The 26,207-nt window shown below is 40.2% G+C and overlaps 1 protein-coding gene across 2 annotated transcripts in view; it reads right to left on the reverse strand.

Moving 5' to 3' along the window:
* The window catches only part of sema3aa (sema domain, immunoglobulin domain (Ig), short basic domain, secreted, (semaphorin) 3Aa), a 30,629-nt gene extending 12,608 nt beyond the window's left edge, over positions 1 to 18,021 (reverse strand). The window contains exons 1-4 of one of the 2 annotated variants that reach the window (XM_030150323.1): positions 17,916 to 18,021; positions 5,725 to 5,885; positions 4,154 to 4,216; positions 1,149 to 1,268 (exon numbers count right to left, since the gene is read on the reverse strand). In XM_030150323.1, coding sequence (XP_030006183.1) covers positions 1,149 to 1,268; positions 4,154 to 4,216; positions 5,725 to 5,885; positions 17,916 to 18,021 — 450 coding nt within the window. Of the gene's footprint in view, positions 1 to 1,148; positions 1,269 to 4,153; positions 4,217 to 5,724; positions 5,886 to 8,624; positions 8,659 to 17,915 lie in introns of those variants that run through there. The other variant, XM_030150324.1, reaches the window with a different exon arrangement.
* Between the last annotated feature and the right edge of the window lie 8,186 nt (positions 18,022 to 26,207).

The following is a 26,207-nucleotide window of genomic DNA, read 5'->3' on the forward strand; positions in this document are numbered from 1 at the left end:
GTCTTTTTAATCTATTCCTGACAACACTATTTTAAATTTAGGTGAATATGTGCAGTGTTTTATGTAGAAAGCCTACATGGTGCAAACACTCATTCCCCTCCGCTTTGTCAGACTGCAGAGCCCATGCTGGTACATTGATTAACCTGTAGACCTTTATCAAGATGACTGATTAAACTTTAATGTAAGGGAGAGGTTGTTCAATTTCCGATGGTTAAAGTCGAACCATGTAGTGGCTGTTTTTTTTTTAGACTTCACATAAAAGAAAACACGGATGAATAGGTAGATCAATGAACACAAAGAATACTGCTGTGCTTGACAGAACAATGTGTGTGTATCTGGATGTGTCCGAGGGGGATCGGATTGCCGAAACAGTTGCTGGACCCAGATTTGTTTAAGTAGACTTTGTCTGTTATTTGCTCACTATAACCAGTAGTTCCCAACCTCTTTTGGCTCATGACCCTATTTTAACATCACAAATTTCTGGTGACCTGAGACATTCAAAACGGAGACTTTTTTTTTGGCTGAAATTAATTTGTTTTTGATCATGTAATAGTTTGCTATACTATGTTGTAAATCAACATTAATTTTAGATGACATTTAGTCTATATAATGTATATTATTATGGACGGAGGCAGAAACGCCAGGTGTAGATTACTGCACAAAGTGAGAATTTTATTTTCCTTGGTCAGGATATGTACAGTCAGTCCAGCTTGTATTTACAAGGCTGACAATTAATACTGAACAAACAAGAACTCAAACTATGAATTATGAAAGAGCTGCAGCATCTGAAACCGACCACAATGAACATTTGAAAGATAAACAGTACCACAGTGCTTCAGTTTCAGCTTCACAGTTTGTCATGTCTTTTATGTATTGCGACTGTCTCTATCAACTCACCAAATATTTTATTTTTAGTAAATTTTTATTTTTATCAATTACTAGAAATTTCAGGTGACCCCATTTGAATTCCTGGCAACCCTACATGGGCTCCTGACCCCAAAGTAGAAAAACACTGCTATAACACTGGTCACTTTTCACAGCTCTATACTGAATGCTCAGCTCAGACTTAAATTACCTTCTGCATATATATAACTGATTAAACCTCAACATTTGGCAAAGCAGCATGTACAGCAGGACCCATGTCTTACCTCTGCCCTCTTGCCCATTTCCAGATAAGCACAGATGGGATGGAAGGCTCCTGTGCCACAAATGTACAGGTGGGTCTGGTTGTACGGTTGCAGGACTCGGATAAAGTTGGAACACTCTTTCTGGAAAAGAAATGAGAAGGAAAATCAAAACCGCAACCACTGAATAATTTTATAAAGTGAGACTAACAGCTGGCAAAGAGATTTATATTCACTGTTATACGCAATACCTGTTCCTTTATTTATGTAGTAATCCTACCAGCATAGTATATTATTTTGGCATGAAAACCATTTGAAACCTATTTTTTTTTCTGTGAAAGAGCTTGCAAATGTTGGTATAATTCTCCAGAGTATCAATTCCCTCCCTCATATCATACTGGATAAATCAGGTTTTATCCTTTATGAAAATTATGTTGACATTTTTAATAGAGAAAAGCTCTGCAGTGATTTAAATGAAAATACAGACTAATTGAAAGCAGGGAATAAGAGAAAATAGAGAAGTTCTGATGGAATTCCATTATGAGCAGGGACTTTCCAGTTGGGTTGGAAATGACCTATGAAACTGAGCCACTATCAAGGAAATCCCACCTGTAAGGCAGATCAGGCAAATATACCTCAGATCTTTAATGATCCACATGTTTGAATTTACTGAGGCTATTTGGGTTGGCGCTACAGCACATGTTGATAGTCCCAGTGGTGTGAGACTGTTTATTAGAGTGCTAATCAACAGGATTGGTTAATGTAGGAGGGTTATTAGCAGCCCAGAGGAGATGATTCGGGCACATGTGTTTAAGAGATTAGGCTAGGGTTTGCCTAATTATAAATACATCCCCAATATCCACCTAACAAATAAGTACACATTTGCTCAGGGATTTGGAAACACAACACACACACATCACATCATATGCAGACAGCCAAATTATCCTTCCTTCTCTCTGCCTTCAACATGTGTATCTCCTCAGGCTTTCCAGAAATTTCAGCGTGAAGCCTTGATGATGTCCCTCATGTGACACATAAACGGATAGGAGGTTTCACTGAACTTCATTCGGACTGATGATATTTTCCAGTGTAACTTGAAAATTGACTCTGGGATCTCGGCGAGGTTTTTTTTTTTCCCCCCAAAAAAATGAATTCCCTGCTTCATTTTAAAAAGGGAGGAACTCATGTTTCCGGTCTGCCTGTTTCTCCTCAACAGTAATGACCCTTCATATAATTTTATTTAACTACAGTCTGTTGTTTTTCATTGCTGGCTGTTTCAGAGTGGATGGGGTTTACTCGGGCCTTCACACCTTTCAGCTGTGCATCATTAACCTACTGTTCCAACAAAGTTAGCACACTTTAGCCACAGGATTATTACTGAGTTCACAGAGGAAGATTAAATGGATTGCACGATGTCTTGTGGCTGACCTCAAGCCTGTACGTCTGTGTGTCCATTCGATTGTGTGACTTAATGTCTTTACCCTGTGTGTTTCCTTCTGTTAAACAACTGCAGCGCATGTCCTCCCCACATCATTCTCACGCCCTTGTTATATGCGTTTCACCAACTCCTTTCATCCACCCCGATGTCAGTTCTGTTTAAGATTTTACACGGCTGTCCTCAACTTAGACTCATTAGCTACGTGGTAGGTAGGTTGCACCTAAACACTGACAGACGTTAGTTATGCAGGCCACTCCAACATGCAGCCCTGTCTTGCCCTGAGGTGAAAAATGGTTTCCCTGATCACAAACCATGTCATTATATGAAAACCTCAGCACCCACAGAGGATAAATGACTCATTATTGGATAGGATTAATGACTCTCTTTGGACCTGATATTAATGATGACTTTCCAAGGCAGAAATGTGTGGACAGATTTGTATTTATTTGGTTGAACTCAGTGAATATTAAGTTTGTGCCGAGGTCTCTAAACTAATATGGAAAATGCATTGGAAATGTATAACCTTAGATTTGTATTTTTCCCTCAATATGCGAACAATTGGAAATGGCATTAGGCGCTTCAATGAAAATGTAAATCCCCATTCTAGTATCTTAAGCTTTTATTGACTGAATCAAATGCAACAACCTGGGCCATGTTACACACTCGTCTTGCCAAGCAGAGTGATACAGCCATCAGGCATTTTGGAGGAAGGGGGGGCAGCTGTTACATTTGTTCTGTGGCTATAAATTGTGGTTTGGAGAAATGCATCACTTTGGGAGCTCTGAATGCTTTAGTAATGTCCTAATCAAGGTTTCTCTGTGCTGCACTCTGTCTCTGCTCTCACCGCCTCATTTTCAAGGGTAAACATTTTCACAGCACGCAAATACCTCATCATTGTGTTTTGTGTGATTCTGTGCTGCCAGAACACACTCTCTTTCCACTGTGTAAGTGGTTGTGACTTTGCGAGTGCAAAGTCCAAAAAAGCTGGGTTAGTGGAGCCTCTGTGATACAAAAGAACTATGTAATTCAGGATAATCCTAAAACCCTGGACCCGCTGCACTCCAGACTCATTGAGCCATGAAATTAAGATCAGATAGACTATGGCCTAACCAAACAGTAACACAATGACAGTACACACTAACATTACTATGCACACAAACAAAGCCCAACACATATATTATGTGTTCAGCAAAGTAGCACAGAATTGCACATGTGAGCTAACAGTTCATGGCAGATAAGGAGAATTCAAACAATACCACTCCCACATAAATATGCACACATGCGCACAATCTGCAGCACATGCACAAACATACTCCCAGCGAAAAGTGTACATCGCAGCGACAAATAACCTCTAGAGTACGTCATTACTGTGACCGAACATCTGTTGGACAGTGTGTTTCAGTATGTTGTGTCAGTCTCCCTCCCTCCAGAGACTACTTCTACACTGCTGTGGTGGTACAAACTGTTAAATGTGGTTGGATAATAAAACAATGTAGATTACATAGTACAGCCCTATAATGTGGATACAAATATCAGCAAGAATTTTAAGCCTGAGCTCAAATTGATGAGGTCTTAATGAGCGTGGACTTACCCCAAGGTCTTTTCCTGCCCACTTGCATTCGTCCCTTTTTGAGGGGGTGGCAGGCCACGCAATCTGTGCAAATGAAACAGAGACAAAATCACACTGTTCAGGAAGAGGAGAGGAGAAATATAAATGTTGTTTCATGAAACAAAAATTCAGTGAGTCAGTGCAGTGAGTCATGAGATGGTAAAATTTAGAATTACAGGAGAGTGAGTTTTGGTTTGTCATATTTTGTTACTCACTTCTTTTTTTCCCTTTAACATTCTTTAGATCACATATGAATAAGGAAATGTCACTTTATGTAACAATGGAGTGAAAGAAGAGTTGAGGTAAAGTTTAAACTAAATTCAGAAGAAAACCTTTATTCAATTTTTGTGAAAAAATGTAGTACTAGTAATATAATAAAATGTATTTATGTATATATACATATATATATATATATATATATATATATATATATATATATATATGTATATATATATATATGTGTGTGTGTGTGTGTGTGTATATATTTTTATTACTGTTTAAAAATCTCAAATTTTGATATTTAAAAATTTAAGATCTTTTTTTTTTTTACTGTTTAAATTGTGAGCATATGGTTTTATTTCGTTTTGAAACAGACAGGATTCATTGTCAAATAAATAATAGCTTTGTGTTGTTCTCAAGGTAAACCCATCTGTAGCCCCTGGTGACACATGAAGTATAAATACACATGGTGTGTATGACTGTGCATGTAATAGTTGTAATGAGTAAGTGAATGATTATAATCTCCAAATTTGGGTGTGATTGAACTCATTCCTTGCCGGTGGCCACACAGATGTGGATAGATGGGGGAATGTATGCACATCCATGCCCATACAATGCATTCAGATGTGTGCATGGATGCACACACATGCATATAGAGTCCTCATTCTTTTTCCAGACTTCATCACCTCTTTAGATCAGCTGAGTTTTCTTCTCTTGGGAATATGAGTTGCAGGGTAATTGCATTAAATTTGCTTAATCACCACTTTTTGGCCTTTATCTTATAATGATGCAAAGATCAGAACAAAAGAGTAAAAAAAGTAAAACAGAAGCACACATCCAAGCCAAGGGCAAAATGAATTCTGAGACACACTCTATTTCTCCTTCTGCATTGACTATATATTCATCAGCATTTGCACTCCACTGTTCAGCTCCATGCAGCCTCGAGGCAAGAGTGTGTCAGTCTAGCGTGTCTGTGATAGCAGCCGAATCAGATAAAAGAACAGTTAACCTAGTCCAGGTGGAGTAATGAAATTATGGACGGCCCTGTCTGGACCAAGACAGACAGTGAAAGGAGGGATGAAAAGAGTAAGGAAAAGATGGTATAATGGACTCCAGAAATAGAGGAGAGGAGAGGAGAGGAGAGGAGAGGAGAGGAGAGGAGAGGAGAGGAGAGGAGAGGAGAGGAGAGGAGAGGAGAGGAGAGGAGGAGAGGAGAGGAGAGGAGAGGAGAGGAGAGGAGAGGAGAGGAGAGGAGAGGAGAGGAGAGGAGAGGAGAGGAGAGGAGAGGAGAGGAGAGGAGAGGAGAGGAGAGGAGAGGAGAGGAGAGTTGTTACCTGTTTGTGGTCTCTGTTAATGTTGACAAGGTCAAATGAGAAGATGTGGTCTTCAGCACCGACCAGTAGTCTCCCTCGCTCCTCATCCAATAGGAAAGTGTCGTAACTTGAACTGTTGGCCAAGCCATTGAAGGTAACGAGGTTACTAGACTCTAACATCTCTGGAAACGAACAAAAATAGAACAGATGAACAGAATTAGTGAGTGACGGATGTGTGTAAAAGTCTGACAAAAGAATAAAAGTCAAGAGATTAGGACACTGATCATTTAATCTCATCCCAGACTCGACTGTAGTCTGGGAGCTTTGCTGAATATCTCTATATTAAAATGTGTTTACACTACTACATGTTGGTTTAGGAAAAGAGTTTGCTTGTCTTCGCCTGTTTGTATGAAAAAAGAAATCTTTACATGATTTCTTTTATTCTTTATCCACACATCATTTTGCCCAGTCTTACATGCAGACACATGTCAGGTTTGTCAGGTATAGCGTGAGACATTCAAAGTGAACGCAGCATGTCCCAATCAGGGACACAGTTCAGACTGTTCATCCGTGTGATTGGTTAAATAATTCATATGGAGTCAGGGCCAGAGGAGACACTGTGTGTAAGCATGAGTGGGTGTAAGTGGCATTTAGCTGTAAATGGTTTATTATGTAAATTAACATTTAAGAGTGAGTGACTGCATATGTACATCTACACAATGTTCCACTCAGGTGCAATGTAGGTGCTTTATAATACAATGTGCACATAAGCGAAATGAAAATGTACAAGTCTCGAGGCAGACTTGTAATCAGTTAATGTTTAATCACCAAAGATGAGTTTCATCAACACTTTCACATGACCAAAAGTATTATATTAACTCAAATCTGAGGACAAAGTTAACATATTTCTTGTAAATGTTAACACAAACACATGTATTTCACCTTTTATGATGCATAAGAAAAATAGTACTAGCACTAACATTTGCATGTCATTTTAAACTATGGTTTTAACCAGATTTAAGGCAATGTTCAAATTCATCAACTCAAAGTTTACCACCCACCTCTAATAATATCTTTAGCAGACATCAGTTACAGTTAATGTTGCTCTTAAATGATCAAATAACAGTTGTCACATTTGGTTGCTATTACTTAAATACAAATAAAATCAAATTAAATAAATCCATCAACCATCTGGCTCTTGCTGATCCACTCTAAATAGAACATGTGTTTCTATTCTCACCTAGGTACAGGCTTTTAATACATCAGCTTCACTTTCACACAACATCGTCCATCATCATCAGTGTCACCAGCGTGGACACACACAGACATAGAGAATAAAAAAGCAGACGGCCACAAGCAGACATACACGCACAAATATGTACAGTATATTCAATGCGTAAATACCCCCCCCCCCCCCCATACACACACACACACACACACACGCATGCAGTGTAGTGGTCTGTGATCACCCTGCTCTCTCCACAAAGCTCTGATTGACGGGCTGCTATAGGAGCCATCTGCGCCCACTCACAGTGTGTAAGATCTTGGACATCTGTGTCTACATAAAAGAAGGGATTGAAGGAAGGGGATATGGAGGAAGCGGTGTGTCAACCATCTCTGTGTACCCAGTACGAGTGGGGTGGATGAGGACTGTGAGAGGGGGTGGTCGTCACCTAATAAAGACGGTCGCAGCTCATCTGCGTCAGTTGTATTTTGGGTTAGGATAAGTTTGAGGCTAAGGAAATGGAGTGGGTGGATGTGGGCATGAATGGAGGTCTGTGGATGTGTGTGTGAGATTTTGTACTGTACCACAGATGGGTTGAGCGTATGTGTGTGGGTTTCAGTGTGTGTGTGTGTGTGTGTGTATGTTTGTGTGTGTAGGTATTTTTTTTCTTCTTCTAGACTGGCCATTCCAACAACCTGGCATGCATATTAGTATACACATGCACAGTAAAGCATCTCTATAGTCACATTACAATGTCAAGGAATTAAATATTAGAAAAAGGATTTGACGTCAGAACCCTTTTGCTGTCATGTGGCAGCCAATTTGATAACCGATTTTCTCAGTGAATGAATCAAAGTCAGAGACAGGAAGTAAGGAAATGTGATTTCCAGTCCACAGATCGCCACAGGAGGTCTTATATGTCAGCTATGAAGTAACGGAAATATGGCAGAAAGCCAAGGTAGGCATATAGATAGAAATATAACCGAAAACCAAAAGTGTTACATACTACCTCATATTTCGAAATCATAGTGTGTTACAAGACTAAAAACGGTGTTAAGATTTACAGATAGAGAGACAGAAAGATAAACTAAAAACAGAAAAAACAATAAACCAGAGGACAAACAACAATATCTGGTGTCTCCTTTTCTGTTTTACTTTGAGATTTTTCTCAACTCCTCTTCACTGCTGTCTTGGCTTTATATGTGACACTGTATCATCTGAAAGTGAGAGCTGAACCCAAAAGCCAGAGAATGTTACAGCCTCCGAGGTCCGTCACGAAAGGTTTCCCCCAGATGGGCCAAAGAAAGAAAACACACATATATTTCAACACGTGGTGATCTCTGACAAAGAGCTCACGCATACAAACACACAGAGAGAGGCTTTATCTGAGCAAGAATCAACTGTGGTTTGGAGATTTGGGGGAACTGGGGCGTGAGCACCTAAGGACCTCCAATCTAAACACAGACACGCTCGTTTGGAAACTGGAGCACAGTCACATACACAGTGCACCGTACAGCTTGTATAAAAAAATAGCAACCAGGCAAAGGACACGCATAGACATATCTGGAGAACATGCACAGATAAATACACACACTAAGCTGGTACAGCAGGAACTCACAATGCTTTGCCTCGCTTTTAAAATTCAAAAAAGCTCACCTACCACACCATACACTGACATATAAGTATTAATATTGACCTACATGTTTACAGCGCATCAATTCTCCCTTAACATACACACACAACGCACACACCTCTTCCCAAACCAAGTTGTAATCCAATCAGTGTTTCTGCTTATGCAGCATGAACCAGTGGAACAGTGAGCGCACTCAGCAGCTTCCACCTCTAACACATTCCCTGGCCTCGGACCCCTGAAACACACACCAACACCACGGATACACTCAGACACACTCATGTATGTGTGTGCACATATACATGCTGCACTCGGTCCTCACCACACCACATACAGCCTGCCTGCACTAACCCATGGACTCAGACATTTAAATGCATATATGCATGTGTGCATGTGCATTCACATGCAGCTATATACTGCATTCTGTCTGCAATACCACATCCATCTCACATTCTCCTGTTACACACACTCTCTGCTCTTTTTCAATGACACATTTTGTCTTTTAAGTACACACATACAGATCTACTGGCCTATGCAAACAACGCACTACATACATGCAAACACATGTCTACCTGCATACACACACAAATGCAAATACATAGACACAGCTGTGTCAATATATCATTTTGCACCATGTATTAATATTCAGCTTAATGATAACACATGAATTAATCAAACATGTTTTTGTTTATCCTATGTTATTTATACTTATCTACACATTGACAGTATGTATGTCCTGGGCTGATTATATATGTATGCATTCATTAAATATTCACTTTATATACATACACCACATTTCAAGGAAGCCATTTAAAACTGGTAAATTCAAGCAAATAATTCAAATGAATTATAATTACTCTCTCTATCATGTTTCATTATGGAAAATAACCTGGCTCTTGTCTTAAAAGGCCCCAGCATTAAAAAAAAAAAAGAATAAGAATTACATTCAAAATTCAAGTGCAATTGTGTGTGAAGTACTCTTCACTCCCCCATCCTCCAAACAGGCAGGCATTTTAGACGCCTACATGCTACGCAATAGTAGAATAATGAAACCGTATAAAAGAAAGGCGACAGGGCATTAAATTATGTTTATCTGAATTGTGTACGCTCAGTGGGGTGAGTGTGTATTTGAATGACATGCAACATAAAAGCGTTGCCTGATGAGGAAAACACTTGACTGAGATTCAACAGATGGATAATATTCCATTAAACTAATGCAACACTTTTCAAGTGCATCTCTGGTTCATATATATACAGTGAATACATTAAACACTTGGTTGTAAACACTGCTTTGTCTTCTCTTTGTCGTTAACAGTGGAAGTGAGACTTACAACCACATAGGTGTGTTTCTGTGTTTTGTCAGTGTTTAAGTCTATGTCTACAACAAAAGAACAACTCCAATGACAGGAATGAAAAGAAAATGGCAGCTCAAAAGGAACTGGCCTAGAGAATTACACATGTTTATCTTTCAAATACAAGGCTAGCTTTAGAAAAGCAAGACATACAGTACTGTAATATCTCCAGTGGTTTGGTTTGGCATGTCAATCTCTCTGCCTTTCCCAACACTGCCTCCAAGTCTTTCTTTTTTCTCTGTGTGTGGCGCGGTGTGCATTTTGCTGCTCTCATGATGGCCTTTGCCACAAAACACAGGTGTCAGAAAAAAGACGAGACAACCACCCCATGGAAATTTGCTGAGAGCTTTGCTTAACAAAGTGTTCAAATATTATCCTAAGCTCAAGGATATCCACACACATACCTCAAAAGTTCACCTCCCCTCCCTCTTTCTCCCTTCCTTTCTCTCTCTTTCTAAGCACAGTAGCAGGTGTGGGTTGGTTTCCATGGTGACTGTCCCTATAAAACAACCTGAGCCAATGGATTTCTCATTCAGGTGCAGCTGAGTGACAGTTCTGACAGGAAATGTGCTGCCTGTACACGTGGTGCTGTGAACTCTGTGAATAAGAAAAGCTCCCATGTGTGTTTGAAACAAAAAGGGTTGCAAATGTGAGCATGAACAAGGTGTTTGTGGATTGATTATTCATTACTACCAAGCTAAATATGTGACAAGTTTGCAGTTGAAGCCATATTGAAGTAGAAAACTTGAAATAGAAACTTAATTTTCAGCCAGTGTGACTCATAGCAATAATTTATGGGCAACTACTGTATGTTAAGGGACATTTTAATGTCACATTTTGTCCCATGAATATAACTCAGTCCATGCACAACTGTAGGATATGTATTGTAAAAAAGTAAGCATGGCTCAAACCACATTAGAATCTATAGGACTAGTCTAAGTATGTGATGAATTTTACCACACAGCACCATTCGTCTCACTCAACCCAACTACTAGACTTCCTTGTCACCGCAAAGACATTCCTCTTTTCCCTTGAGAGAGACAGACAGAGAGTGAGGAAGGATACAGAATATAAGAGTAGAGTATACTGAGAGAGTTGACAGGAGAAGAAAAGCAGAGAGAGCAACAGACTGAAAGACAGACACAGAAACACAGAAATCAAGGATAATGACAGCAAACTAAGGAAGAAACATGAGCAAAGAGGCACAAAAAAAAAAAAAAATCATATACAACAAAAGCGGTTGAATATGGAACCATTTCATTAGTGTGTGTCTCCTCCTGTCATTGGATGGCTGGACCACAGAAAGTGGTTTTCCACCAGCTTTGTGACCACAGACGGCTCGAGGCCTGGCCATGCCTACCACAGAAAGCCCACTCACACACCACTAAATACTCATGGTATAACAAGGCTTCTTAGTCTCTCTGGTTCTTATTTCATTTAAGAAAAACACATACAGACTGGGGCACACTTGCAAATATGTGCATTGACTTTTGTATGCAAATGCAGTCACCAACAGAAACTTATTTAAATAAGAACAAAGAGGTATAATGGGCCGTGTGTATCCATGCACATGGACATTCATAAAATCACAACATCACTCTGCTCCGAAGCTGTGCCGAGAGACACAGACAGTGCAATCGCCGGGCAGTTTGATGGATCGACTTTGAGAGGAACCAGGCTGTGGTTAGCGTGGTCATGTCTGGAGCCACTGCCTGTTAGTGCAGCCTGTCAGCTGTACGGTGTAGCTGAATGTCAGCTCTGCCATTTTATTAGGAATTAATGAGGCAAGGCTACAGATCTGAATGTGTCCCAGGCAAACTGTGACAGCATACACATTTAATACAACATGGATCCACAGGCACAGATGCACATTTTAGCTCTGTACAGCGTTATTCGAGGCTTGTGTAATAAAATTGGATACCATGTAATAATGTCTGCAGTTCATGTAATTAATTTATACTCGTGAATGTGACTGATCAAAAAGGAAATTATTGATCAACAGTAAAAATAAGTAAAATCTACAATTTATGTGCTAATTTGGCAAAATAAATCTATCACAGTTACTTCAGAATCTTTACTCTTTTTAATTTCATGCTCCATATGTAATCTGTAAAGAAAGAAAGAAAGAAAGACAGAAAGAAAGAAAGAAAGAAAGAAAGAAAGAAAGAAAGAAAGAAAGAAATCACACAAGCAAAATGAGTCTTAAATTATTGAGAACTTAGGAGACTGGTATTTAAAATGACCTTAAAGTGTGGCATTTAAAGCAATAGGAATAGTTGGAATAAAATCGTTAACAGCATCTAAGCCAGCCTCAGTAATGTCATTCCTGTGCAAAAATCAGAACATTCTCCACTGTCAGTTTCACATTTCTATTTGTCTGCCACTTCTTTTCTTCATCTGTGTATCTGTCAGTCCTTCCGTCTGTGTTTCTGCAAAGATGTCCCCCTCATTTGTAACACGACTCTGTTCAGATTGAATGGTGCACCCTCTCTCCATCTGACTGACAAGACTTAGCAGGTGGCAGGACCCATTCATACCCACAGTTCAGCAATCTGCACAACACTGTAACCCAAGCCTATATCCCAAACACAGATGCAAAGACACAGGATAGTTTTCCTGTGTGCATGTCCTTACAGTGCTTATGTACACACAGACAAAAATGTACATTAATCTATAAGCGTAAATGTAGTGAGCATGCACGTTCATCTTTGAGCAAAAAGCACTGACACTATTTTCTACTCTTACCTGTGAGCACACGTCAAAAAAACACCTTTGAAGGTTCATTAATTTAAGCTAAAAAAATAAAAAATAAAAAAATAAAGCAAAGAGAGATGAATTTAGGGAATGTTTTCTGTATGCTGGGGAAATACATGACTTTCCAAGTACACTGTATCACAAAAAGTAAATGACAAACACATACAATTGAAAAAGTCATAAAACTTACAAATTGTGCTGGCTTGTTTTGCAATTTGCGGTAATGATAACCCGCTTCAATAGCTGCATTCCAGGGTTGTTTGTAACGACTTACATGAATAATAGCCATGAAACATTTTTAGATAATGCGTCAAATATGCAGCACTGCAAACCTTCACTACAGTTGTAAAATTGCGATAAATGACAATAAAACCACGTGACACCGATTTCAATGACTTGATGAATGGGTTTTTGTTTTGTAAGTGCGGTTGTGTCATCGTGCAATTATCTGCAGGGCAATGCATGTCAGCACAAATACACACTTGTGCACAATTCATTATACCATCTATCAACTTGTGGACTAGGGTGTTGGGATCTTACCAAACACTGCGGTCTGGTATGTGACTCAGTGTAAGGAAATTTAATATATTCAAATATAACATATGGGCTTAGCTGAAAAACAAGCCACTGCAAAACACTGGTTTATACTGTTGGAATGCCGTTGTGTGGGAGCAGCAATGAGGGCAGTTCTGTGTGTGTCCAAATAGAGTTGAAAAGAAGGATAGCCAAAAGATATGTATCAACTGAGCTGCAATCAAAGAGACAGGAAAAGCAACCAAAAAAAAAAAAAAAATTACAAACACACACACACAGCCTACTTTAAGATGTACTTAGGGTCTGCGGTGTTGTGGTTCCTTGAGAAGCGACTGAGCCGCAGGAGGGGGAAAAGGGGGCAGAAGGAAAAGAACGATGAGAGAGAGAGAGCGATGGAGGCAGACATCTCCAGAGTTGGCGCGTTGGAAGAACACCTTATAATTATCTACATCCGCTCTGTCAGCCCCAGCCCACAGAATGGTCAGATACAACAAAGAGAGAAACAGAGAGCGAGAGAGAGGAATACTCACGTTTAGTCAGATGCTTACTCACATACAGAAGAATGAGTAGAAAAAAAACACACTGATAACCCAGCACACATGCAAACACCCACAAACATACAAACAGTACATATTTTCATAGGCAGGCACACCCACTCATATGAACACACTCACTCACAGACAGGCTTATTATGGGGCCAGACTGCGTTGAGTGCGGTTCCACATCGAGTGTCTATTTTGAAGGGTTGCAAGCCAATTCCAGATTGTCTGTCTCTTTCTCAGTCTCATTCTGTCTTTCTTCCTCAGTTCCACCCATTTAACCAGCAAAGGGGGGTGCATTAAAAGGTCATGCAGTCATACGGCTCCATAATTAACAGGACCTTGGGTAATTATCAGGTCCTTTAATGAGCCTTTTAAACTTTCACAATGCCGCTCACTGCCACTCTCCTCAGGGATCACAACAGGGTCAGTTTTGCAGCTCTGTGGCTCTCATTGTATTCTGCGTGTACTGTGGGTTCATTGATTGACCTTTAGGGGTCAGTGTTCTTCCTGATTGCTACTTACAGTATGAGAGTGTGCTGTTTTGGAATGTGATTGTGTGCAGGTATGTATCGATCCATTGTGGTGTATCATTATTTTCTGCCTGCATTTTATATAGATTATATATTGCAGATAACACCAGGCACTGAAAGCCAGCACTGACCAATACTCAGACACCACCATCTAAAATAATCTTTTTAATACGTGTGTTAACTTTGCTAGGTGATTACAGGTTCTAGTAACTCCTTTTTAACAGTTCATCAGATTGCCTTTTGGTTTGCTAATACTAATTAAAATACTGATATTGATTGGTCATTTAAGTATCATCATTTGATGAAATGACATTAACATGGGTAATATCTTCGCTAAGCAAGATTATTTTACTCTTAGACTTGAGTTTCATCGTGTGCCTTCCTCTCCTTATGTTACTAGTCATGGTGAGGAAAGTAAGTGCTATTTTAGTCTCAAGGAGAAGAGAAAATCATTAACTCCTGTGATCATCGTTCTGTCCCCATGAAGCCAGATCCCTCATGCTGAATGCCTAACTGACCCCACTGGGAAATCATTTACTCTGCAGTTGCTTCGCCAGCTCTCCCATGAGAGGTCATTTTATCTACCTGCTTCCATTCCTCAGTCATTTTACCTCTCAAACTGCTCACTCTGCAGTCATTTGGCTGTCCCTTCCACGAGAAGAAAGTCACTCACTTTGTCTGACTATATCTGTCCCTGGAGGCGTGTCATCAGCACTCATTTGAGAATGATTTCATGGGACCCTGCTCGCATGCTCAGCTGCCTGAATTCACAAGCCTCGCCGCTGTCCTACTCCAGGGCCTCAGTCTCTCACTCATGCTTATGTGCTTGTCCCACTCAAGGGCCTAGCCCACTCTTTCACTCAGTGCTTGGTTGACTGTCTTTCCCAGGAGGATTCCTCCTTTTGGTTTATTTGACTTAATTACTATGCCGGCTTCGCACAGTGAGAGGGGATGAGTGACACTTTACTTAACGACCAGCCTCCTTTCCTTATGCGTTGTCTACTATGTGTCTGCCAGCTTTTCCTTCATTAAAGCAAATCTCGTCCCTCCCTCTATTGCTCCCACTATGCCTCCATCCTCCCTTCCTCTTTCCATCCGTCACAGTGTGGGTGTTAACGGCGAATCGTCCCCTGACAGGCATCAAGAGAGCCATCAAACACCTGTGGGCCCCTCCAGCACTGAGACACAGACAGTGGCAAGCAGTGATACACAAAGACAGCAGCTCACTGTACACTGCATGTTCACTGACACAATAGCATGAATACACATGCATGCAACATCACAACTCAATCACACATAATTGTAGAAACATTGACTCAAATGTTCTCACAAGGCTGCTCACACACAATAAAATAAAAGACGCAGGTTTTCAGCACTTATGGAAATACAGACCAAACCAGGTGTTTAATTATGAATGCATGCCAGACATGACACATTTTACCTCGATAAAACACACACACACACACACACACACACACTTGCACAATGAGACAACGCTTACAGTATAAAGAGAGGAAATCACAAGAAAGGGTGTTGAGTCCTCACACCAAGATGTGGCAAGAACATTCACACACACACACACACACACATACACACACACACATACGCACACACACGCACACACGTACAGGCATAAAGACAGAGGCTTTGATGTACTTTTTACAAATGCACATCAACAAAACTACATCTATCATGACAGGCTAAACTTCCCAAACAGACCTGCTCTCTGGGATTGTTTTGAGGATGTACATCCATCACTCGCACAGTCATAGAGAATTTGACGCTTGATGACATATTTCTTGTCTCGTATTGTTGTCAGCAACATGTTCACTTGTCAGACTGAACAGTGAAGAGGATCACAAAAGGGGGCAGGAGGGAACTATATTCACATTCTTTAAACAGATGGCTGTTTAAAGAATGGCTGACATTTTCCCATCATGCCTAGAGGCTCAGCTTCGTGTGAACTGACATGATGGAGCCCAAGGGATTTATGACTTTGAGCAGGTAAGTTCAGCTATGATTCTTTCCAGATTTATTGTGATCAGATGGTAAATGTGTGTCATCACCCTTTAAAAGCGGACATCATGACATGCAAACCGCACCAAAGCACGGCGCCATCAGGGCACAAAGTTATAAAATGTTACAATAGACAGGAATGTGCAAATGTACCTCCAATATCTTAGATTGTGAATCAAACACAGACAACTACCAGACTCTTGGAAGTTAAAAGGGTGAAAACATACCATACCAAAATTACAACTTGCACTCCATATAAAGAATAAAACATGTCATATAGCTAGCCTCTAAACATAAGTTATACCAAATGAGTTGGCTAAAGATAGAAAACCAATTAGGGTGACAAACATCATATTCACCCTCTTCAAGACTAAAATGTGATTTTCCCTCAATGTGGGTTAAAATTATCCAAGGAACCTAAGCTTTGGGGGACAGTCAAAGATACAAGGCGACCTTCAGCCACATGCTCATGTTCTCAGCTGCCAAATGATGGGCAAATCAGCCTGTTCATAAATTTACAGAGGGCATGTTTTATGAGAGAATTGAGACTAAAATAAAGAATTGAAAGACCACACTCCCAGCCATATACTTTCGGTCATGTTTTAGGACAAAGAACCACAATGGCCTCCCTCACTGACATTAAAAGGCAAAAAAACTTCCCAAAATATGCCAAAAATGTTACCAGTTATTTCTAGCTGAGATGAAAAGTCTGCTATTACAAAGAGCCTGATTTAGTGTAGGGTGTGAGAGAGGAGACGAGACAGAGAGAGCGAAAGAGTGAGGGAGGAGGAGAGGAAGAACCGGCGCTCCGCAGTCTCCCCTCAAAATAACACAGAAGCAGAGAGAATAACATGTTTGCTGTATACGTCAAAAACTTACACGTGCATGATATAAAAAGACACTCGTACTGTAACTCCCTCTCATTCTCTTCCAGTGCAAAATCGCAGCACAGGCATAAATCAATACATATGTAGTTCTGGATTAAACAAAACTCTCCAACTGGTGGGGCCATTTCATATACGGTAATTAGAAGTCGGGGAACCTGCGTGGCCCTGTAAAGAATGGCTCTGTCATAAATGAAGCAGATCTCCCCCCCTTTTTTTTAAGAGTTTTGGGACAGGAGCCATTAAAACAGAGGCTCTACTGCCTGTTCAGAGCACTTAACAGGGCTGTACAGTACTAGCAAAAGGGGACAGCACAAGGGGAAAATTGGTACAGGGGCCAATATATACATTTAACTTCAGGCAAGCGCCCTTCCTCAGCATATGGAACCAATCTGACTATTTATAAGGAGAATAGTGAATTCTGAGAGACAGGCAGACTAAGTAAGTAAGGAAGGAGTGAGTTAATGGGAGAGAGGAATACAGAGGGTGAAGAGAGAGTTAGATGCTGTATACTGACCAAGAGAGCCTGTGAATGAGAGGAACAGAGGCATACATGGATTTATAGAAATAGAGGAGAAAAAAGGGATTCTCAGAATAAGACAGAAAGACTGAAAAGAAAAGAGCCCCCACAGGCAAGAAAAAAAAACAAACAAACTACTGGACAAGCTCGTCTACATTAAAAGCACCAGTAACCACCAAAGTCCCATATATCCTGTAGTCAGGGAAAAGCAGAGAATGGGCTTACCCTTGTATGACAGCTTTAGCCTGGGTACGTTGTGCTTGGGCTCAACTCCTCTTCCCAGCTGCACCACCCCGCACAGCAGCACTACAATCCCCAACAGGTAATCCATGGTGCTGGAGTGCTGCTGGCTGGCCTCCAGACCAGGGGGCACTCACACTCCAAGCAGTGCCCCGAGATGAGTGTCTCCCTCTGGGATACGTCGAGTCCCTCCACGCAAACCCTGAAAGTGGAGGTTCCAGGGACGGGGAAAAAAATCCTCTTTTGCTCCCCAGCTCAGAGTGCAGACAGTGGGGGGACTTCTGTTGTGTGAAGTGGGTGGAGTGGTGCTGCTCACATGGCTCCCTGTGTGGAGGTCCAGGCTGTGTAGTCCCTTGGTTTATCTGTCCTCCCCCAGGTGAAGACTCAGCAATAGGGTGCTGGCTTTGGTGTGAATGAGATGTGAGGTAGAACCTATGGAAAGGTAACTTAAATTAGATCCCTTATCCACAATACTAAGGCTATCCTTTTGTTTTTATTTTATTTTATCTCTTTCTGTCTTCTGGCTTCTTCTCTTTGAGCAGACACTCACAGCAACCCTCTAATCCTTGTGTGCGGCTCCACCAGACTGCGAGAGAGAGAGAGAGAGAAAGAGTGAGAGAGCCAGACCATCCACGAGAAGAGAGGGGAGGGGAGGAAGAGCAGCTGAGAGAGAGAAAGAGAGAGAAATAGAGCGCTGAAGAGAGCGAGGGGGGCGGGATGACTTGAGAGCAAACGATGAAACCAGTTTAGTGGTTAGGAAGTATCCTACAGCACGTTTTTATACTATTGTCTGTTCTGCCCTTATTTCCGTTGTTGTTAGTCATTCATTTCCTTTTTTCTAATTCTCTTAAGACTCATTTCATCCAGAGTTGCATTTCTGTACTCCTATCTGCTTCTAAGAGGAAAACCCTGAAGGCACAAACACGTGGATATGCGAGTCAATCTTGTGATAAACTGGCAATAATAATGGTGAATTAAAAACAGTGCTTTGTAGCTCAGGAAAAACTCCAACATACAGATGCTGGATTTAATATCTCAGTTGATTTGCAGTTGTATATCCTGAGGCAGAACACCAACACTCTGTCTGTACCAGTGGTTTTCAATAAATTCAGAGTGGGAGGATTTAAGTCTAACAAAGATCATGAACTTTTCACTACTTTCTGCCTTTGTTTGAGTTTTTTAAACAGTCCCTTTAAAACATCTTTAATTCACTGGGCTCATATTCACCTAAACTTACTCTGTCTGCCTGTCCAGCAAAACATTAAGCCCTTGTTTTCCTTGAAGTTCACCTCTGTATTTTATTTATATTTTATTTCATTTGATGTGAATCACATTTCCAATAGTAAAATGCTAGGAATTTTGTTCAAGAAGAGGTTTCAGAAAAATGTTTGTATTCGACGAGAAGTGAACACATCAGGCTTTAGGTGTGGACAGATTGTTGGATAAATCTTTATAGCTGCATTATCACTTTTGGTGAATATATGAAATAGCAGGTTCATATTTTCAGCACAGATGGATATATGAACCAGCGTGAAAACTGTTTTTTCTGGATTAAAGCATAAAATACAGTTTTTACAGTCTGCACCACAGGTGAATAAAATGATGGATCTCGTTGCAGATTGTACTTGAGATAATAACATGTTTCAGGATCCTTGGGCTGAATTTATGAAGTGGTTTAAGTGGGTTTGGATGACAAAACTCTCATAGACCTGGGAAAGGATGACAGATATTAAATTGGACCAGGCAGTTTTTATATGACTTCAGCAACATTGAAGTGATCTAAAAAGATCTATTGTTAAAATTGTGTCCATATACACTTTCCACATTTGTTTTGCTTTTCAGAATATTTATTTATGTACCATGAGAGTTATGATTAATATTGTACATAAATTACAGTACAGAGTTTTCCCAGAGAGAGTATGGCTTTTTGAGTGTGTTCGTGGCTTATCCAGAGGAAACCTGCCAGTTAAGGAGAACACATGCTGGTAGTTAACCTGTGTAGTCTAGGACAGATCCTGTCTCTGTTAAAGTCATTCACATCAGCACGGCGGGTCAACAACAACGCTGCCCTCCTCCCCCCAGACCCCCGCTAGCCCCTGCAGGTGTTTGTGAGTGTGTGTGTGAGCGGGCACCCCCTGCTTCCTCTCACAGGCTGACATAGAAGTGGTGAGGTGATAAAAGCTTTGATAAACAGGAGTGCTGATGTGTCAACTCACAAACCTCGAGACCCCGAAAGAAAAACAACCTGAGAATTGGGCTGATATATAGAGTGCTGGGAGTATGTGATATAAGGGCACCCTCATATCCCAGCACTCCCAGCTGTGCTTTACTGTTTTGAAGTTATTGTTGCAATAACTTAGATTATCAAAATGTTCTGAGGTGGTGAGTAAGGTACTCTTAATCATTTTTAAAATCAGTATTTTTTTTATATTTGTACTTAATGTGTGATTTAACCATAAAATTGTCTGTTTACTTTATTTAACCAGGAAAGACTTGTTGAGATTAAGAATATCTTTTATCATCTTGGCCAAGACGGGCAGCACCACAGTTAAAGTTTCAGACAAGGTTGAAGCCACACAAGTATACATATATAAACATATGCATCATACAATTTAAATTTAAGGATAAAAAAAAAAAAAAAAGAAATTGCAAAGAACAGTTTAAGGTACAAATAAATAACTGTAACAAATCAGATAAAGCAAAATATATATCCCTGCCTCCCACTGACACAAGTTCTCTAACTTTCAAGTCAGTTTGCTCTTAGCTCCAAGGAAAGAAAACAGTCATCTTTCACTGCCCTTTTTCCTGGTTCAGTTGAAGCTGTTTGAGACCATAGTGAGACACAGTCCTGGGACTGAAGACTGTAACTGCCCACACTTGTTTGACAGATTTGAAGATATGAAGGAAACACGTTCAAAATAGACTTATAAAGAAGAAAATGAAGCGTTTTCGATAATCTGGTTCAACACTTTGCCTCTTTAGTAAATTCTGCGGTATCCTTAAATGTATCCATGTCTTCCATTGTATATTCACTTCCACAGCCGTGGTGTCCGCAGCCTCGTATCTCATCACCCCTTTAGTCTAAACAACCTTTTTAACTGTTTACCCAAAACAAAAAGATGTGCGGACAGACATGTGAAAGTACTCTGTTCTCTCACTCAGCCTCTCTTCATCGACCTCTGCCTCTTTCCTCTGCCCTGATCAGCCACCTCCTTCCCATTTATCTGCATTAGTCAAACTAATGGCAGCCAGGCTACCTGCATCGATCTTCACCGGTGGAGTGAGATGTGCTGGAACACGCCTTTATGGGTTGCCCTTTAGGGAGTGCAGCAACAGTCCAACCTATCCTTGCTGATCTATTTGTGACACCCCAGGCACCCCAGCAGCCGGAACGGCCCTGAGTAATGACGACTTAATAAATGGTGACACGCTGTTGGCGCTGGAATGAGATGCCCATTGACAAGGAGCTTCAAGAGGCTTTCAGCGCCTGCCGGTAAAAATAGAAGTGAACACGAGACACCCTGCTTGTGAGGACACGGAGGATAGTGGATAGGCTTCAGATCTGTGTATGTGTGTGTGTATGTGTGTGTGTGGCAAGTGTCAATGTGCTGTTACTGATATGATGGTGTATCTTCATGCGGTGGCATGAAAAACGCTGTTAATGTTCTGTGTGTGCCTGTGTGTGTTAAGAAAAAAATGATTACAGTAACATAACCCCAGTGTCAGTTTTACAGAGAACATCGGAAATGTCCCACCCTGTGCTTTGCACACACTACCCTTTGACCTTTGACCTTCTTTAGCACATGCCTTCAAACCATCTTATTCATATCCTTTATAACACAGTGTTCCTCAGGCCATTGCCACTGCTAGCACGGTATAACTAATCACTGTGTCGATGTGAAAAAGTTCAAGGTCTGAATAACCATCACTTCCTCTGTGCAACAGGAGTTCCTCTTCCCACTTGCTTCCTGTTTCCAAACCCCACCTCCTACTCTACAACACAGGAGGTCACACAACAACCCCTTACTCAGCAAAATGACGTGCCCAGGAAGCACAGATTGTCAGGAAAGGTGGCAGGAGGGACAGAGGAAAAACAGTAGCAAAAATTGGGTGTAATCACAGAGATGCACTTCCTTTTGTGTGATGGTGAACTGCTTACTAAGACCCTGAAACTACGTATTTGACTGGCTATGGCAAATGGATGAGGATAGGGGATCATATGACGCCATAAAAGAGGCAGTAACAGTTGACAAGTGGGAAAATGAAACAGTAAAAGATTACCACATGGGTGAAGTGTATTGACATCATTTATTGCTAAAGGGAGGATAAGAGGTGTGGGAGATAACGGTGAAACTCTGGACTTTTTCAAATTCAGCTATAAAAAATACCTAATATATCACCGGTTGCACAAGTGGTCTTGTCACAATTAAACATTTACCTGAACATGTGGGCATGGGAAAGAAACAGAAAAGAAAAAAACATCTGTGTAGGCAATCATTATTGAAACTCTGTAAACCTGTCTGTCTCTGTGAGAGCTACACATTGAACTATATATCACAGTATATGAAGCATAAAGTATGTCTCAGTTTGCATGTGAAAGTGTCAAATCAGGGCTTCTAATGTTTCTAAAATTCTGACAAAGAGATAACTTTAACTGAAAAGACATCTGGATTGAGGGTCTGGTAGTCACATAAACAAAGGCTTGAGACCTCATTTTCATGACATAAAAATCATAACAGAAATCTAACTTAAAATAGTTTCCTTATTTCCTCTGTCCAGTCAAGTACTGACACCTGTTTCTGCTCTTGCTTGCTCTTTTCGCCCTGGTCTCACTCTTCAAAGTGGTGGATTCATTAAAAATCCATTCTAGAGCTCATTAACAATTCTTCCTCTAAAACCAGAGAGCTTCCAAACCCCGGCGGAGGGAAATGGGAGGTTTCCCTCCATTTCATTGCTTCTCCAAAGGTCACAGTTCAGCCCCCAGGTTTACAATGGGGTCACACAGTGCCTTCGAGTGCATGACAGGGCTTGTGTAATCTCTTTTAGCGAGCTCCTCCACCTACACATACATACACACAGTTCCATGCGTGCACATCCAGTTTCCGCATCCACTCAAGGCAAGTGCGGGAATGAGAGGATAAATAAACAAAAGTGGAACCACATTGCACAATGGAAGAGAAAACAGTACCAATCTGTAACATCTGGTGCAATGAGGGAGAGATGGAGGGAAGTTGTTGAGTGTATTTATTCATTGCTGATACATTTCCATCCATCTTCTGGTGACGGAAGTCTCCTGTGGAGCTTTGGCTCACACAGATGTGTCCACTCTGTACATATGATGATGGTGGTACAACGCAGATCAGGAACCATTTACGGGAAGTGAGGAAATGTAACTGAAGTGTAACACTGATTCATAAAATCTGATCATTTCCTGAAGAAACCTGTTGCTGACGTTCATGTGGGGGAGGAGAACGTAGGAGTTGTTTTGTCTGACATCAGCTGGTGTACACTTGTTGAATAACAACATAACCAAGTCCAGAGCAGAGATATAAACTCTTCTTGTGATGTAAATTATACTAAAACAAACTACATATAAACAAATACTTTCTCTAAATAAGAGTAACAGAACAACACGTATGACGATGCATATGAATGCCTGAGTGATTTCAGACTGAGATGAAAGACTCCTGAGACGTTGGAGTCCAAATGAAGCTCATCATGAAGCGCTACTGAGGCGGAAAGAGATCTTGAAGAGAAAGAGGGGTGGACTAATCCAAAATCTCAAGGATTCTTTTTAAGTGTATGTATATGTTAATGCAGAGCACACATTTTGTGAATGGGGGTTTCAGGCAGGGCTTAAATCTAGGGTTTGCCTGGGAACAGAAAAGCTCATTATGTCCTCTATACAACAAAGTCAGGGAGCTTATAAACTCGAAAGAATCCACTTTACAAAAATGTATGTATAATTACTTCACCTGTTAGTTTTTTTCTATTGTTGAAAAGAAGTAATTATAAAATCTTAGGAAAAAAAAAAAAGTAAAAAGATGGCCAACATGGTATGAGCTGCGATATCCAAATTCAAACCAAACAAAAGTGAAAGGTAATATCACAGAACACAAGAATTTCCTTTTTTCTTTTTTTTTTTTTTTTACAAGATACTAGTCACTTTTCTGGCGATTTTGCTTAAAAGCAATTCTCAAGATATTACTCTGAGGCAATATTTTGTTTTTATTAGTGCTGTCAAACGATTTTAAATCAGATTACTCGCAGGGTTGCTGTGGATTAATTTTGATTAATCACAATTAAATATCATTCATTTTTTAATCAATATTAATGGTGTTTCATTTTGCATGAGCAAAGAGAGTCAAAAAAGAAGGGAATATATATGCACTTAACATGTTTATTAAACACCTTCAACAGTTTCAACAAAACAACTTAAAACAACTGTTCCATCTTGGGTTTTTTTGTCCTCATATTTCCATCCTGAGGGCCAACGTGCTGTTTAGCGTCTTCCATCTTTATGGGTTGGTTCGGTTGCCTGTCACTATTGGATCAACTGCCCATTTGCGCATGCGCAGCACTAACTCTACTTGGACAAACTGACCCAAATGCATTGGCAGAGACGTTCAGAGTCATTCTGTGCAGCAGATGGGTTATTTGTGCTAAAATTTTTAATCAGATTAATCATGATGATGGATTAATCTGCGTTAACACATTAATTTTGACAGGTCTAGTTTTTATTCAAAATACATACAGACCTGACAGGGAGTGAAGGAAAAAATAAAGATGGAAGTGACATATTATAAAAGCCCAGTCATATTTGACCTGGGACATTAAATAATAAACCACAAAAAGTAACTTCAATTACTTACGCTAAAAGCTTAAAATCAGTGTTGAGTTAATGCACAATTTGTTTCAGCCTGTCAGACATAAAAAGGAGGGTGGAAATTTATACAAGAGATATATAATAATATCTGAACTCCACCATGCCTCAGACAGCATTCAGATTACAGTAACAAAATACCAAACAGACCCCCCAAAGAGACGTCTGTAGTTTGGAATGCTGCTATTTGCCATCATGTTTCATACATATCAAGTTATGGAATCAACATCTATACCAACTAACATCTTCTCTAACTGTAAACAGCTTGTATATTCATGTCTGTGTCACATGATCCAAGACCCCAACTGTGACACTAAACTAATGCGACTGCAAAATATAGTTAAGAATAAATCTAGCAAATGAATCTTCTCACTGCTTAATAAATTTCTCCTGTCAGGAAGAAATTCTCATAGTGTTTCTGTCTGTACGTTTGTGTGTCTGGCTGACGGGACAGGAACAGTGACACAGCACTCCATCCCGCTTTTCTATTAAATATTTACACGCTTGTGAAACATATAAAACTAACGTCAGGCGCTCACATTACCGCTCGGCAGAGGAGTCAGATTTAATATGGCTCACATTCACTTCCAAGAATATGTGTGTTAAATAAGGAGATGTAGACAGACAGACAGATAGAGAGATGATTCCAGCTGCATCATACTGCTGAACAAGGGGCAATGGTCAGCTGGGATTTTTTCTTTGGTCATCCTAAAATTCCATGTGAGGAAATGGCACTTATATCTCTCTGTAAACATCTCAACCCTTTTTATGTAATACTTATCCGACTTGCTTAACAGACTTCAACAGAAAACTTAGCTGAGGGATTTTAGCTGTCACAGTGTTTTTGCTACAGCCGTGACTGCTTTTTTATTTTTTAAAAGACTAATAATTAAAAATACATTGACTATGACTCAGTGGATTAAACGTCAATCATTTAATCATCTAGAGTTGCTTCATTTGGGATACATTACTCAATAATTTAATTATTTCTCACTAGGATGAACAGCATGACAGATGACTCTTTCAACATTTCATTCAGTCACGTTAGTCACTTGTTATGATATATGGACGAATATGAATTATGCAAAAAACATCACCACTCACTGACTCTGACACACATGACTAAGAATTACCAAAGAAACATTTCCACTCTTTTGCAAGAATGAACCGAATATGTGATGTATCCGATGTATCCTTGTTTATTTTTGTGATAACTGATAGAAAAAGTCAGGTAACTACATTTTATGAGTAGGAGAAGAAGCAGTTCAGTGATTCAGGGTGTAAAGCTCAAGTTATGTAAAAACTGGAGAAAATTACTGCTTCTCAAATGATGTATGAGAACAATAGATTTTTTGAGAAACAAGCTCGACATTGATCACAACCATATGAATTCA

Source organism: Sphaeramia orbicularis, chromosome 12 (genome assembly GCF_902148855.1).
Source record: "Sphaeramia orbicularis chromosome 12, fSphaOr1.1, whole genome shotgun sequence".
In the NCBI taxonomy this organism is placed as follows: Eukaryota; Metazoa; Chordata; class Actinopteri; order Kurtiformes; family Apogonidae; genus Sphaeramia; species Sphaeramia orbicularis.